This window comes from Hyla sarda, chromosome 12 (assembly GCF_029499605.1).
Source record: "Hyla sarda isolate aHylSar1 chromosome 12, aHylSar1.hap1, whole genome shotgun sequence".
NCBI lineage: Eukaryota > Metazoa > Chordata > Amphibia > Anura > Hylidae > Hyla > Hyla sarda.
The window spans coordinates 76,958,472-76,976,292 of record NC_079200.1 but is presented as its reverse complement, the minus strand read 5'-3'; the positions used below and the strand labels follow the sequence as shown (position 1 = coordinate 76,976,292).

The 17,821-nt window shown below is 45.3% G+C and overlaps 1 protein-coding gene across 14 annotated transcripts in view; it reads right to left on the bottom strand.

Annotated features, from left to right (window-relative positions):
- The window catches only part of BCAS1 (brain enriched myelin associated protein 1), a 205,107-nt gene that overhangs the window by 131,858 nt on the left and 55,428 nt on the right, over positions 1-17,821 (bottom strand). For all 14 annotated transcript variants that reach the window (XM_056548663.1, XM_056548667.1, XM_056548664.1 and 11 more), the window contains exon 3: positions 10,125-10,203. In XM_056548663.1, coding sequence (XP_056404638.1) covers positions 10,125-10,203 — 79 coding nt within the window. The remainder of the gene's footprint in view (positions 1-10,124; positions 10,204-17,821) is intronic.

Here is a 17,821-nt window from a genome sequence, read left to right as displayed (position 1 = left end):
GGAAAGGACGAAACACATAAGTCACAGTCTCCTGAACCTTCTGCCTTTTCTTCCTTTTCTTTACCAGATCATCTTTACCGAGATCCTCACCAAAGGCAAAATCATCCATACGGGTAGGGGACTCCTGCTGTATAATGGCTTGCAGCAAACCCCCACTGGCCAGCTCCTCCTCACTGCTCTCCTCTGTCTCCCCATCACTGGTGGGTAGCGCCACCTGGGCGGGCTCAGGGTAGCTATCTTAGGGGGGGCTGGGGGTCACACACACTAGGGGTGGCATCCATTTCACTTCCCACAGCCGACTCTCCGCCATCTTCCTCCCTCTGATCTGGTCGGGGGAGTGGGCACCACATTTCTGCGGGCCCTGCTGGAACGTCTCACCCCGACCCTGGAACCAGCTGTAAACGCTGACTTCCCCCGAGAGGAAGGAGCCGGGAGCTCCATGCAGGAGAAACTCTTCCTAGGAGGCCGCCACACCCCTGGGAAAGGCCGATGGAAAACACCTGCTGTACTCTCTGGAAGTCTGGTTGTCTGTAGAGCTCTAGGAGACACACCCTCTCACACGCCTCTGCTGACAACTCTGTCCATGTCAGGAACTGTCAAGAGCAGGAGCAAATCCCCACAGCATACCTATTCTGCTCTGGACAGTTCCTGACATGGACAGAGGTGTCTGCAGGGAGCACTGTGGTCAGGCAGAAAAGAACTACACAACTTCTTCTGTAGTATATAGCAGCTGATAAGTACTGGAAGAAATACAAGTTTTAAATAGAAGTAATTTAAAAATCTGTTTAACTTTCTGGTACAAAAAAAAATAAAAAATGTTTTCCACCGGAGTACCCCCAAAATAATATACCTAATCCCAATATACTTTTCCTTTAGCCTCATTGTATGAACTAGGGGTGGACTGACTTCTCAGTTACCCAGCAGAGGGGTCCATAGGCCCCACCTCTACCTTGTGCAGACAATGGGACCAAACAATAGCGGTCCATATCTGAAGTTCTTAGGGGGACGCATCATTATTAAGTTTGTTATGTTATGTGGGGGCAGTAATGTCATCAGTCCCAAAGCAGATTAAGGCTAAATTTCCATTTGTTTTTTTGGGGCGTTTTGGCAAAAAAAAAATGCCAAAACAGCCCCCATGGCGTTTTTTCATACAGATGTTAGCTGTAAATCAATGAAAAAACACAAAATAATTTTTCCCCCTTACGTTTTTCAGTTTGGTGTTTTTTTTTATCCTCTTGGCGTTTTTCACTCTTTTTTGTCATTTTGCAAAGTCGCAGCATGTTGAGCCTATGGCGTTTTTTCCCCTGAATTCATGGCATGGCAAGAAAAACGCCATGTGGGTTTTAACTTTGGCATTTTTGCAGGCGGTTTTTATTCTTTTTTTGGACTTTAGCGATCCAAAAAAAGGGATGGAGGTACCCTTTTTAATACATTTTGTAGGGTACCATTAAAAACAAATAAAATAAAAGATACCCTAGGGATGGAAAAAATTATATGAACTAAATTTATATTTTTTATAACTAAATTTGAATCAATTTTTAAACAGGGATCAATTTATGTTGGCGGCCAGGGAACTAAAAATGTAGCCGACAATAATAAAAATGGAGAAAGGGGCCATTAAATTATAATATAATTAATTTTGTTAAACTTTTTATTTGTATTTTAATAATGTGTTTAAGTGTGTATGTGTTTTTAACTTTTTTCTTTATTTTTAAATTTTTTTAGATAGTACTACTACTCCCAGCATCGAACAGACTGTTTAATGATGGCAGTAGTACCTGTCCTAATAGACGGATCGCCCCGGGTTTCACTCCTGACACCCGTTGTGATCCCCCTGTATAATATATAGATGCAGGCGGCCGACCGCTCTTCTATGGTCCCCTGCACTGCCGTATATATATAAATATATACAACAATTCATGTTTCCCGCAGAGAGCTGTGATTGGCCGGATGGTTCCACCCAATCACAGCTCTCAGTGGGAAATATGAATAGTTGGATATACACGTCAGTGCAGGGGACCAGAGAAGAGCGGCCGTGCTGCCCGTTTCTATAGCTTATACAGGAGGATCGCAGCGGGTGTCAGAAGTGACACCTGCTGTGATCTGTCTATTAATGCAGGTACTACAGCTCCCAACATGGAACAGTCTGTAGTACTAACTAAAAAATATAAAGAGTGGTGTCCACAGATATCTGATAGGAGCGTGCACTCTAGGGATCTGATTCACTTTTCCCCAAAGACCACTACACAACCACTGGATAGACGTCCCTAATACCGGCTGTTATCAAAAGAAGCTGCTTCCATCACTAGAGCGCACGCTCCTACGAAATACCTGTGAACACCACTCTGAAAACCGGCATTTCCACCGAGGGTGACCTGTCTGTCGGCGGGCAGACTTCGTCACCTACACCAGGACGAAGCCGACGAACATCAGAACCGCACAAAGCACTCACCCGAGACCCTTGGCAGGATGGGTAGGCGGTATTTAGTACCAGCGCTTCATTCATTCATTCTGTTGCGGCCGCTGAGCTGTTAATATTGCAGCGAATTACTAAATTGATACTCCCAAGCCACGGATGTGGTCCCAGGCTGTGCTGCTGTCACAGCCACCCAGCCTAAACAGTGCTCCCTATCAGAGAATTTGAGCTACATCCTCTCTGTTTTTGTATGTTATAATTGTATTTGACCATTTAGAATAAACTACATTTGTACCTTGGACATTTAGCATTTTTCCCTATCTCACTTCACAAATTTTTGTTTTCTCCACACCATTACATATCCATCTGACACATATCACTGAGTCCCACATCATCCATCCATGCACTCATTTCCATTTCCATTTACAAACAGTCCTTGAGAACCTGCCATTTGTAAATTTTTCTTTAGGTTTTAGTATTGGGTGGCAGGAGGATACCACCATAGCGGAGTTCTCGGACAATATATATATATATATATATATATATATATATATATATATCTCAAGCACATGGAGAAGGAAAACGTCGGCACTGCCGCACTCACAGTACTGCTGGAGTATTCTGGATCACTGCACCGTCAGGTCCAAATGCCACTAATCCGGTGCTCAGTCCGCCATAAGCATAAGCATTATATAACTTGAAAGAAGAGGTCGCAGACGGCACTCACGGAACAGCAAGAAGTTTTATTCGGGATCGCTGGTCCAGGCAACAAGAACGCCAGGTAAGTCAACTTGTTGCCTGGACCAGCGATCCCGAATAAAACTTCTTGCTGTTCCGTGAGTGCCGTCTGCGACCTCTTCTTTCAAGTTATATATATATATATATATATATATATATATATAGATTGAGTACCTACAACTATCTGCTTTTCCACTAACTAAAAAATTTAAAAATAAAAAAAAAGTGAAAAAAGATAAAAACACACACTTTATTAAACACATTATTAAAATACATTACTAATAAAAAGTTTTACTAAATTAATTATAAGAAAATATTTAATTTTTACATTTAAAAGGCCCCTTTCTACATTTTTATTATTGACAGCTACATTTTTAAAGTTTAAAAATTTATAAAAATTTTGTTATAATATATATTTATATATATTTATATATATATATTTTTTGGTACCCAACAAATTTTGAAAAAACATCAAAGGGGCCAAAAATGCAATTTCCACTCAAATGCAAAAACGCCAGAAAAAACGCAAGACGCAGGAAATTGCACTGGCGTTTTTTTTACACAAAAAAAACGCAGTACAAAGAAACCAAGTGGAAACTTAGCCTCAACCCTCCCCCTCCAGTATTGAACTTAATACTTGTGGAGGATCAGGAATATTTTTAGTCAATACATGGCCACATGATGAATGAGTGAGGAGTAGACAGAAACTGGCCCTGGCTGATCTCCAGACCGCATATTATGGTGATGATTTATCTGCCCTGAGTCACTACTGTATACAGACACCCAGTTACCAAATATAAATATGTGCACCCATTTCTGTGCAGAGATAGCGCCTGTATAAGTGATAAATTCATTAGACAGGGAGGGGACTGGCATGCTGTATACAGAATTCTCATGAAGCCGGCGGGACATTCTAGAATATGTTATACTGGTACAGGCATGTCAACCCCATTTTACCTCCCTCACTCGATTACCCAATAATGCACTATAGGTGAATGTGGCATATTTTTTATATTTTGTCAGTATCAGATGGGGATTAGCCCTATTGTCACTTTCTGCTAGAAATACACACAGGAGACATTCACTACCTCAGTGTGAAATTCCTCGCTAATGTACATGGTGTCCCGTAAAAGGGTCTGCAGTGCACCTCCATTTTGTGTCAGTATACCACCAAAGGTTATGGAGGCACTAGGCAGAGTGGACACACTAGACGCATAGACAGTATGGAGGCACTAGGCAATCACACCATAGACGCATAGAGGGTGGCCCTCATTTACTTAGAAAATCGGGTTGTAAGTCTATCTTGCTTTCTTACCCGATTGCTTTTTTCCCCCGGTATTTATTATTATGTCGCATCCTGTTTGTCGCACGTGGGTTTTGTAGGTTTTGGTTTCCAACTCCTCTGAGTTGTCGGGAAAAAATCCACAACAATTGAACAAATTCGGGTTGGAAACCTTTATAAATACGTGGGAAAGCTCAGAAATGTCGGGTTACGCCCCTTTTTCGGGTTTGGGAGAATCCACGTCGGGTCCGTCGGGAAAAAATGTTGCATCGTGTCGCAGACTGGCGCACGATGTCTGCGACATGTCGCAGACAAAGATGCGCCAAAAAAACCCGACAAAACAAGTCGGGTTTAGAATAGTAAATGAGGGCCAGTGTGTATCTATGAAATCAGCCAAAAATGTCAAAAAGGGCTTCAGCTACTCCATCAGTCCAAAATTGTACAGTATTTACATCCCATATATAATTTACATCCCATATACCGTCTTGGGGTGTAAGAAAGATGCTGAATCTCCTTTTGTGTTTTGGGACAAATTTATGGAAGCTGGTGAGGAGAGACTGACCTGGGCCGTCTGGTGCATTTGTGTCCTACTCAAAGAAACCACCAGTTACTGCCCCATTCCCCACAGCAACTCTAAACACATGACTCAACTACTCCCCCCTACCATAGACACTTATCCCACTCACTATATGGAGACATGTATAATATAGTGGTTCTGGTGTAATATAATGGTCTAGTCAGGAGTCTGATATTAAGTTAGGGGTTTGATCTGAGGACTGATATTAGTATACAGTGGTCCCTCAACATACGATGGTAATCCATTCCAAATGAACCATCGTTTGTTGAAACCATCGTATGTTGAGGGATCCGTGCAATGTAAAGTATAGGACAGTGGTCTACAACCTGCGGACCTCCAGATGTTACAAAACTACAACACCCAGCATGCTCGGACAGCCAACGGCTGTCCGGGCATGCTGGGAGTTGTAGTTTTGCACCATCTGGAGGTCCGCAGGTTGAAGACCACTGGTATTGGAGGTTATACTCACGTGTCCCCGCCGCTCCGGATCCTCACCGCTCGTCACCGCTGCCCTGGATGTCACCTTCCATCACTGTCGCCGCGTCCCCGGGGTGTCTCCGGCATCCTCGCTCTCCGTCGCCGCCATCACGTCGTTACGCACGCCGCTCCTATTGGATGACGGGATGGCGTGCGCAGCGACGTGATGACGACGATGGAGAGCGCCGACAATGCAGGGGATCCCGAAGAGGACGCGCAGGAGCCCCGAGGACAGGTAAGTGATCGTCAGCGGACCACACGGGGCACCGTAAACGGCTATCCAGCGGCAGCTGAAGCAGTCTGCGCTACCGGATAGCCGTTTATGCGATGGCCCCGACATACAAAAGCATAGTATGTTGATGCTGCCTTCAACATGCGATGGCCTCTGAGAGGCCATCGTATGTTGAAATGATCGTATGTCAGGACCATCGTAGGTCGGGGGGTCACTGTATAGCGTTTGAATATATTTAGGGCATCTGGATTGGGGTCTTATTTTAACATGGAGGTCTGGTCAGACGACTAATATTACTTTAGGGGTCTAGTCTGAGGTCTCGTATTAGTATGTATGGTACAAATATACTTAAGGGGTTGGTCTGGGGTCTAAAATTCATTGAGGGGTCTGGTCTGAGGCCTGAAACTGATATACAAGATATAACCATATTCAAGTGGTCTGAATAATAGAGTAACAATATATTAAGGGGGTCTGGTCTGGAGTGTAATTTTATTATGGGGTTCTGGTGTTTAGTTTAATTTGACGGGTCTGGTCTGAGGTCCAATATTAGTATATAGTTTACGAATATATTTAAAAGGTCAGGTGAGGGGTCTGATTTTGATACCGGGGCCAGAATACATGTAGTCATAAAAGCTTTGTCCCTGAAAGGCCACACTTATTTATGCCATGCCCCACCACGCAACCTTGTGAAGGGCTCTAAAAGGTTGACATGTCTGTCCATGCACTGATAGCATGTACTACAAAAAGAGCAAAACAACACCATACCAGTCTGTCAGTAAATCCTGATCCCTTTTAAGTACATGTAGCCTTATGTAGGAAAATAGTGGTCACCCATACAGATAGTTGAGTTATTGCCAGGTAACATGAGTTCACTTACCTGCAGAATAGTCTAATGGGGAATATCCTAGATTCTGAGGAGTTAGATAAAACTTCTATACTATGTGTATGCAGAAGTGTGGGGATGACCCAATTCTTGTAGTATCTTAAGACATATCAAGGTAAAAGGGGGAGGCCCTCATTCTGGAACCCATTTTATTGGCCAGACTTCTAGACTTATTGTTAAGAATGTCTCTCATTCTGGAAGTCTTGTCTGTGATTTAATTCAGAGTGCTTTGTAATGCTTCTTCCTCACTGCAGCCCCTACAGGTACATTTACATGTAAGTATAATCTGTACTAAATGACCTGAAGCTTCACCTTCTCATAGAGGTTCTGTAGCAGCTGTGGTGATATCATGATACACACTCCCGGGGCTGGAAAAATTATTTATCCAATTAAAGGCATTTCTGAAAGAGGTTCTGCAGCAGCTTGGCTGTGTATAGTGAGGCATATGTTCTTTATGAATGCACAAAATTAAATGGCCACTGTCTAAATCAAAAACTATTTATATGTTGTGTATCTAGGCAAAACATTGCCAAGAAGTACTAGGGGTCCCTATACCACCCTGAACATAATCCTGTTGGGCTGCAACATTATCTTGGTCCAAGCAGAAGCATAGCAGGAAGTGAGTGTGGGACTAGCACTCACTGCTCACTCCTGTCCTATCAGACTGCAGCATGAAAATAGAGAGGAGGGGGTTACAGAGCAACCTGCAGTAATTGGATGAAGAGGCACAGCACAGCGGACTCAGGGAGGAAGTAATGCATGGTGAGTGAGGACGTGCTCAGTGCTTGCCTCGGACACGCTCCTTACAAAGCAGTGGATGTCAGAATGAGTGAGCAGCAGAACTGTGGGATTTATGAGCCAAATATAGAAGCTAGACACATCAAAAAAAATGTAAAGCATCTGAATGACCTAGTGAGTAACATATATAAGCATTATTTTTTTCTGTGATATGACAGGTACGCTTTACGGATCTTAGGGAACAGTATGGATTTCTTGCAGCCTTGTGCATTACTAGGCTGAAATCCAAGAAAACTCCTAATATCTCTAAAATTTACTAAATGGGCGCTGTACTTGATCTGTAATATTTCCGTTTTAGAGCAAAACAAGATACATGTATATTTCTAGTAAATAAAAGAAGCTAAAAAATATGTACATAGACTTCTTTCCATGCCCTGCGCGTTGTCAGCCAGTGAGCTGTTTATATGGAATGAGGGCCGTGTTATGCTATCAGTGAAGTTGTCGCGCTCGCTTTTTCTGCACACACGCCCTGTATATACACAGGAATGTTGACACATTGAAAGAATGAAGAGCCTCACCCCTGATAAATTCTCCATGGGCTCAACAGCGGAGAATTCTAACTTAATGCAGAAATTTACAATGGGGCTGGAGAAGCAGCAGCGTAGACATGTGACCATATGATTTACAGAGAGGAATTCTGAGACATACAGTGGGGATCAAAAGTTTGGGCAACCCAGGTAAAATTTGTATCAATGTGCATAAAGAAGCCAAGGAAAGATGGAAAAATCTCCAAAAGGCATCAAATTACAGATTAGACATTCTTATAATATGTCAACAAAAGTTAGATTTTATTTCCATCATTTACACTTTCAAAATAACAGAAAAAAAAATGGCGTCTGCAAAAGTTTGGGCACCCTGCAGAGTTAATATCTTGTACCCTTTGGCAAGTATCACAGCTTGTAAACACTTTTTGTAGCCAGCCAAGAGTCTTTCAATTCTTGTTTGAGGTATCTTTGCCCATTCTTCCTTACAAAAGTCTTCCAGTTCTTTGAGATTTCTGGGCTTTCTGTCACACACTGCTCTTTTAAGGTCTATCCATAGATTTTCAATTATGTTGAGGTCAGGAGATTGTGAAGGCCATGGCAAAACCTTCAGTTTACACCTCTTAATGTAATCCCCGTGGATTTTGAGGAGTGTTTAGGATCATTATCCATTTGAAGAAGCCATCCTCTCTTTAACTTCAGCTTTTTCACAGATGGCATCAAGTTAGCATCCAAAATCTGCTGAAATTTTATTGAATCAATTTTTCCTTCTACTCGTGAGATGTTCCCTGTGCCACTGGCTGCATTACAACCCCAAAGCATGATTGATCCACCCCCATGCTTAACAGCTGGACAGAGGTTCTTTTCATTAAATTCTGTTCCCCTTCTCCTCCAAACGTACTTTTGCTCATTCTGGCCAAAAAGTTCAATTTTAACCTTATCAGTCCACAGCACTTGTTTCCAAAATGCATCAGGCTTGTCTATATGTTCATTTGCTAAGTTCAAATGCTGATTTTTGTGGTGAGGATGTAGAAGAGGTTTTCTTCTGATGACTCTTCCATGAAGACCATATATGTACAAGTATCTCTTTATAGTGGAATAGTGTACCACAACTCCAGTGTCTGCCAGATCTTTCCGGAGGGATTGTGCAGTTAAACATGGGTTTTGAATTGTTTTTCTCACAATCTTGCGAGCTGTTCTGTCTGATATTTTTCTTGGTCTTCCAGATCTTGCTTTAACTTCCACTGTTCCGAACAGAGGATATTGACATCTGAAAACGTTTTGCTATCTTCTTATGGCCTTCTCCAGCTTTGTGAGCGTCAACTATTTTCAGTTTCAGATTTCTAGACAACTACTCAGAAGAACCCATGGTGCTGATTGTTGGGGCAAGGTCAGATGAGTCTGGGCATTTAAAACCTTTCAGACTGACATCACCTGATCTTCCCAGATGATGATTGAGAACAATCCATGACATTGGCAGGTCTCAGCTTTGCAAAGGGGGCAGTGCATGCTATAAATTCTGCAGGGTGCCCAAACTTTTGCAGACGCCATTTTTTTGTTTTCTGCTATTTTGAAAGTGTAAATGATGGAAATAAAATCTAACTTTTGTTGACATATTATAAGAATTTCTAATCTGTAATTTATCTAATTTAATTAATTTATCTACATGTAGTTCATCTACAATTATAAGGCACATGTGTTAATATTCTTTAATAAAAACTTACCGTTTTGTGTATACAGCTCCCATGTTGACCATAAATAAGAACATATAATCTGAAATGTGTCAGTGTTTTTGCTGTTCTCCTTATCCATTTGTAAATGGATTTTGGATACCAATAAAGAAAATGCCTGGTATCTGCCTTATTCTGGACCACTTCCTTTCTTATGTGCATAAGGGTCTATTCACAAGGCAGAATTTCTGCATTAGGAATTCTGCTTGCAGAATTCCACCTCAAATGAAATCCCAATTGACTTCTATGGGATTCCGCACTCCCATTTCAGAATGTATGCTTGCGGGATTCCACAAGCGTCAATTCTGAAGTGTGAATTGGGGTATGGAATCCCATAGAAGTCTATTGTGCTTTTATTTGAGTCGGAAATTCTTCCATGTGAAAAGACCCTTAGACTGGTGTAGGACCAGCTCCCAACATGTTGTATGACCAGTTCATCCATAGATTTTGCACAGAGTTTACACTTACATATATATGGTTGCTGAGCATGTAAATAATACTACACATACCATAGTTGGTTTCAGGAGCAGAGCTTAGTGCCGGTGAGCTTTGTAGGATGACGGATCCATTCTGCGCCTCAACAGCAAACTACAAAAAGAAAACAGATTAATCAATGAGCTTAAAATGTGACAAAATGTGACAGTGTATCTTACATCTGTACCCTATGGAGGGACCCAGCCCCATCTTTACCCTCCTGATGACTTGGATGTGGACTCCAACAAAACTCCCAAAGGATTTAAGGGCATTAATGTAAACAACAACCTTTAGGGGTCACCCCCCAAGGGCCTAGCCCTAAACTAGAAATCCGGCCTTAAAACTATAAACTATATTATAATCTCTTTAAAAAATAATGTAAATACTAGGTTTGAATCACTCTTTAAAAACACAGCCTGTGTTAAGAACATCATTTCAGTACATCCTTATAGCTATCAGAATCGCCATGGAGTGCACTATGTCTATGACTCAAGGATGCGCTCCATTGTTCTTTTCAATTTCCCCCACACAAATAGTTTTTTTTTTTTTGCGCCATACATTTTATGGTAAAATGAGTGTTGTCATTACAAAGGACAACTGGTCGCGCAAAAAACAAGCCCTTATACTTGTCAGTGGATAAAAATATAAAAGAGTTATGATTTTTAAGGCCCAAATGGGCTGAATCCTTAAGGGGTTAAAGTCCCATGCAAATCTATGGGGAATGTATGTTCCAGCATAACTTCCGTACGGCTGGAGATATTTCAATACCTGTCACATATTACTTACATGTCAAACAAAAATGAATGATCATGAAATTAACTCTAACCTACCCTCTTGTGAAGGGTGTGGTTTTGTTACTTTACTCCACAAGCTCCGCTCTGCATCTCCTGGTGAATGCATCAGACCTGCTTGCAAGCCACACCCTCCATGCATGCCACGCCCCATCTCGCAAAGACACGCCCATCCTTTAAGTCACACCACTTTTATTTTCTTCCCTTTTTGTGCATTGGTCTGGCTTTCAAATCACGCCCACTCCCACAAAACCACGCCCCCTTCTATTTTCGGCTTACAATATCTTCATCACAACTCAGCCCCTCCTGAGGATGGGATATGAGGATTAGGTATGAGGACAGGATATGGGGACGGGATATGAGGACAGGATATGAGGACAGGATATAAGGATGGGATATGAGGACAGGATATCAGGACAGGATACGAGGACAGGATACGAGGATGGGATATGAGGATGGGATATGAGGACGGGATATGAGGTTGGGATGTGAGGACAGCATATGAGGATGGGATATGAGGTTGGGATGTGAGGACAGGATATGAGGTTGGGATTTAAGGAGGGGAAATAAGGTCGGGATATGAGGACGAGATATGAGGTCAAGATATAAGGACGAGATATGAGGACGGGATATGAGGATGGGATATGAGGACAGGATATTAGGATGGGATATGATGATGGGATATGAGGACAGGATATGAGGTTAGGATTTAAGGAGGGGATATAAGGCCGGGATATGAGGACGAGATATGAGGTCAGGATATAAGGACGAGATATGAGGATGAGATAGGAGGATGGGATATGAGGATTGGATATGAGGACAGGATATGAGGACGGGATATGAGGATGGGATATGAGGATGGGATATGAGGATGGGATATGAGGACAGCATATGAGGTTAGGATTTCAGGAGGGGATATAAGGTCGGGATATGAGGACGAGATATGAGGTCGGGATATAGTGACGGGATATGAGGTCGGGATATGAGGTCGGGATGTGAGGACAGGATATGAGGTCACAATATGAGGTTTTGCTATGAGGACAGAATATGAGGAACAGCTATAAGGATGGGATACGGGGTCCTTTTCTTCCCCAACAAGGATTAGGAAGGAAAAAAACAGGCAACCCTGGGTACTCAGCTAGTACGGAATATAACAGGATCAGTGCAGGATAAGTCATGTAATATATGTACACAGTGACTCCACCAGCATAATAGTGAGTCCAGCTCTGGAGTCTGGCCACTAGAGGGAGCATCTTCCTGTGAGCCTGCCGAGTGTGGTTCGTGGTTCGTTTGGTGAATTGTTTGGTGTGTGTGCTCTGAGCTCTGCATCTGAACATCTGTGCCGGACAACGTTCTTCCTTCCCCATGGGAGAGCATGTGCTCGGGCATGAGCGAGGAGAGGAGAACCCCAACACCTACCCCCCGAATCAGGTCTGCGGGGGGCAGGGGGAGCCAGCGGCCAGTTGTGGAGGGACCAGCTTCAGGATGTACATCAGAGGTCTCCGGTTGAGGCGCTCTGCCAGGAGGTGCAGGGATGCATATCCAGCCCCCCGAAACCTGTAGAGACAAAGAGCAGCTGCAAGGCTGGCCCTGCAAGTTGTGGGACTACAAGTATAAGAAGTTCCGGAAGCACACGTACACGTGACAACAAGGCCTGACAATGTGGACTGTGATACTCCTCCTGGAGCAAAGCTAAATGCCCATGGAGGTGTGGAGGAGGATTGGGGAATGCCTAGGGCCCGGGAGTCTGGAGTCATCCATAGCTCCCGGGTGGCAGAATACATCCGTGGGTATGAGGAAGCAAGGAGCAGCTTGTATAGGCTCCAGGAGGCGGTACAGGAGGCAAAAGCCTTGATGGACACTGTGCCCAAATGCAAGAAAGCTGAGCTGTCAGCCCGGATTAAACAACTGAAAAATCATATAAGGAATCTGGAGAAGAAGAGAACTTTTATTTTAGAGAACAGTGGGCCATTTAAAGAAAACTTTTAAATGACGACCGCTTTCAAACAATGGAGAGAGAGACGTAGAGATGGCTGAGGGGGCTTCGGCCACGGGTGGAGGAGGAAGGAGACATTGCGGAGGCCAATAAGGTTGAGCCGAATCCACCCGGGGGTCTGCAACATCTGACCCCATACAGTGGGCCATACAGTGGCCAGATGTCATCTAGCCATGGCTCTGGCGGTTCGGGGGATGAGAGCAGTACCAGTCACCAGGGAGGGGCGCTGATGGCCCGGATCCAGCTCCTGGAGTGCCCATGTCACCTCCAGGACTTCACGTTTGGAAATGAGTTACCAGAGGAGGCACCTGGGGGAAGGAAAAAGAAGAAGCTAAAGAAGACCAAGCTCCAGGAGCAGGTAACATTTGTATATACCCCCCTCCCTGGGTTCCCCGGACTGGCCACAGGGTCAGCTCACTGTGTGAACCCCATTTCCCAGCCCAGCCAGAGTTCTGCTGTGGAGTCAGTGCAGGAGAGTGGGGAGAGTATGGAGTTTAGTGTGGCAGTGAGCTCCGTCGCTGTTTGCAGTTACAGTGGTGGAGCAGACAATGTATCGGCTGTGAGGTCAGACAGTGATATTGGCCCAGTGATGGGCAGTAAAGGTTCTGGCACATTAGGTTGCTCACTAACGGGAGGGGGGGGGGGGGGGCGGCTTTGTGCCAGAGCCAGCTGCGGGAGTTCCGGTGGCTCTGAGCATTGGTTCTGTTGTTCCTTTGGAGCAGCGGTGTCATCGTGTAAGAGCTCCCGGGGCTAAGATGTCTTTGCCTCCCAGAAAGTCTGGACTTAAACATTTATTTTGTATTGGCGTCGCTTATCCTGATCAGCGGCGCCCAGGAGCAGAAAACTCCAGTACTGATGAGGAGAAGGGTACCAGTAAAAACAGGGCTGGGGCCGCTAATAAACAGGCTAGACAGGCTTCCTGGTCCTTGTATAAGGGACCGGTGGCCTGTCCTGTGGCGGTGGCTTCAGCTCTGGTACCCAGTGATGCTGATGGTACAATATCTGCACCAGAACGCACCGGTCCAGCCAGTATGAATGAGAAGGTTTGAGTAGGAGTGAATGAAGGAGTGGATGTACGGGAAAATTCATCTGTTAATAAAAATCTGTCTGGGGCTTTGAATGGTGGTATGGGCTGTAGCTTGGGTGGAGGTATGGGGGGGGGGGGGGCACATCACCTAAAACAGGTAATAATGGTGTGAATATGGATTATGTGGAGGATTGTGGTGAAGGGGTACAGATTAGTGGTGGGGATGTAGGGCCTTGTCCAGTTGCACCTCCAGCAGTGGCAGCACCGATACGCAGCTACGCAAATGTTGCCAATGGGGGGAGGGGGACACATTCCTCATCTTCTGGTTCTGGGGAGAGCAATTTGCAGCAGCGTCTACTGGGGGCCTCAAGGAGAGGGGAGGGATCAATCAATGTAGAGGGTAGAGAGATTGATCTATCCTTTTGGATAGAGAGACATGGTCTTTCAGCCTTCCGAGAGGAAAGAGGGGGATACTGTGTGGTCCCTCCCGACAGCCGGGCCAGGTGGTCTCCGGAGGAATGTGGTCCAGCTTAGGTGGAGAGGCAGTGATACATGTCCTCCAAGATCTTAAGTTGTTGAGCTTCTGCTGAAGTTGGGCTTTGAGGCAGCTGACATCTACGCCTTGATACATCCTTATGGTACCCCTGAGTTCGATATCAGCTTTGTTCAGCCGGAGGGGTTTGAGCTCTTCTGGTCGAATTATGAGCTGGTAAAGAACGAGCCTGTCTGGTGTGACTTTGCCATTCAGGCGGTGTCTCGCCAAAACAATGTCAAGAAAGTGACTGTTTAAACCCGTAACGAATCACTCTCTTGTATTGACATCATGACGTGGCTAGGTTGGTATGGAGAGGTGGTGGAGGTCCCAAAAAAGAACAGGGATGAATATGGCATCTGGTAAGGGGCCTGGACGTTTATGGTCAAGCTTAGGCGTTCAGGACACACCATTACCCATATACCATCTGTGACCTTCCTCGGAAGAGATCATATCCAGATCTTCTACCAGGGTCAGCCAAAGCTCTGTCACAGATGTGGCGACCCCACACATTTTAGTGCCAGTTGTACTGTGCAGAAGTGCACTCTGTGTGGGGAAATAGGCCATCTCGTTGCATCTTGTGCAGAGATTAGGTGTTACCTGTGTGGTGACTTAGGTCATCCATTCAGTCGCTGCCCTCATTCCTTTGTCAACTCGGTTGTAGCCCCGGTGGGAGTAAGCCATGAGGTGGATTCTGCTGGGGGGACGGCTGGAGGGGATGAAGGGGTGCAAGGGCCAGTGAAGAAAAATAAGCAAAAGACGCCTGCCTAACTGAGGCATCTCAAGAATTGTCAAAGGGATAGGGAGATTCAGGAGTCACAGGAGTGTCTGCCAACTGAGGTGACTTCTGATCCTGTCCCTGCGGCCAGTCTTACTGCTGAGGCCCTGGGGCATAGTGAACTGGATGAGGAGATTGGGAGGAGCCACAAAGAGGAGGATGCTGTCTCCTCACTGTCCTCCCATGGTGAGAGCACGGATGAGGACAGTGGGAGATGGGCAGAAACAAAGCGAAATTTAAGATCTTCTCCCACCCACCAGATGCCAAAGGAAGGTACAACTGACCCCCCTCTGAGTGTTCTCTCCAACAGGTTCCGAGCCCTCTGCAACATTTTCTATATGGAGGAGGAGGCTGCGGGTGAGGTTCTGGAAGTTGCGGTGAGGACCTTGAGTCCTCTCTCACTGGGGAACCTATGTCTTCGGGGGGGGGGACTGTCCCGGAGTCAGGGGATGAGGAAAATGTAAATAAAGGGAAAATGGACACATCCATCTCACTAAAAAGGGGTAAACCATTATCTGACGAGGAGGGTGGTGGGGTGGATGGGTAGGATGGTGGGAAAAAGTAAGCTGTCTAACTCAATCACCCTTGATGGCTGCACCCTCTCCGTTGACTCTGGCATCCATTAACATTGCCAGCATTAAGTCAGATACGACTTGATTTGCGACCTATTGTTTTTTTTTGCCCATATTAATGCTGATATTTTATTTTTGCAGGAGACCAGGCTTACAGATATGCCATCTATACATAAGGCTAAAAGAGAGTGGAGGAATGGGCCCTTCTACTGGTCTCTTGCAGCAGAGCCCTATAGCGGAGTGGCGGTCCTTTTTGCCGCAGCGGTAGAATACCGACGAGGTGCCTGATCTTAGATGTCCTCATTAAGGGACAAGAACTTCGCCTTATTAAGTGTCTCTTTATGAGGATTAAGCCCTCTCTTTTTACAAGTCGGCAGGTGGTCTTTGGAGGGGACTTTAATGCTGTCATGAGGCTCCAAGACAGGGGAGGTTCCAGAGACAAGCTGACTTATCATAGCGTCGCCCTTAAAAGCGTAGCGAGTGAGGCTCGCTTGGTGGATGTCCACATCCGGCACACCTGAGGCCACGCAGGACTCACCTATCATAGAGGTAGTTGTAGGTCCAGAGTAGACAGGTTTTATTTAAAGGAGGTAGCCGTCTCTTCAGCAGTGTCTGTTGTTGAGGTGGAATTCTCTGATCACTGTATAATTTAGTTTTCTCTGAATGTTACAGAGACCCCCAGATGGGCGGAGACTATTGGAAACTCAATTCATCTCTCTTGGAAGAAGCAAAGATAAGACAGTCCTTTGAGGATTTTCTTCAAAGCCAGGTACCATTGCTGGGAGATGTTCAAAAAAAGGGTTGCAACATTCTTCTGCCAGCTCTCAGGCCTCAGAAGCCTAAACAGGTACCGTTTGTACCAGGGCTTGAGGGAGAAACTTGAGCACCTTGTCTCGACTGGAGGTAGTCGAGAGGATATCTCCGGAGTGAAGTCCTTGCTGATGAAGAGCCAGTATGACATGCATCTTTGGTTTTTGAGAGGGATTACGGGAAGTACCACTCTCCCGATCCTTACAGAAACTGCAAGATGTCAGTGAATAGTAAAGTAGTCTCAGGACCTGTTGATAGTACGGGATCCTTGAAAAGGTCCAGATCAGGGATCCTGGAGGTCGTCAGATCCTTCTACTCGCACCTCTTGGGAAGAAGGATCTAGATCGAGATAAGGTATCAGCTTTCTTGGTTGAAACCATCCCTGAACCAGGAGTAGACCCCTCTCTTGACGTTTTGACAGAGAGGATCCGGGAAGAGGAAGTCAGGATGGCGATTGATGGTCTTGCCCTCAAGAAGTCACCCGATCCAGATGGCTTAACATCTGAGTTCTATAAGACCTTTAAGGACACTTTGGTTCCCCTGTTGACTGCGGTATTTAATGAGTGTCTATCCTCAGGCACTCTGCCAAAGTCAATGAGGAGGTTAGTGCTGATCATCCTGTCAAAGGGTAAAGTCCAATCCCACATTGAGAATTGGCGTCCCATAGCGCTTCTCAATGCGGACCGAAAGATTCTGGCAAAAATGCTGTTTAACCGGCTGGTGGAGTTTGCACCCCGGCTCCTTTCAGGGTTCAGCATTGCTCTGTTCCGGGCCGCAGTAAATTTAGTGCTGTGCTCAGTGTCTGAGAGGCTGTGGAGCAGGGTAGGGCTAGCCACTGGAAGGGGTACTTGCTGTCCTTGGATCAGGCTAAAGCATTTGATCGGGTTAACCATGAGTACCTCTAGTCTGTTCTTCTGAAATATGGTATGCAGGGGCAAAGAGTTTCCCACTTGTGAATGGTTGGATTGGCTGCTCTTTTGAGGTTGGGTCTGGCGTCCGTCAGGGTTGTCCTTTGAGCCAGTTGCTGTATGTGTTTGCAATTGATCCTTTCCTTAGGAGGATTGATTGTGGGCCGTTGGCGGGGGTGAGAATGGACCTGGCGGTGCCAGATTCGGCTCTGAGGGCAGTGGCGTATGCTGATGATGTTACCGTGTTTGTGTCCTCACAAGAGGAGGGTGATGTCAGAGGTGGACCGATACTCGGAGGCATCCGGGTCCAAGATCAAC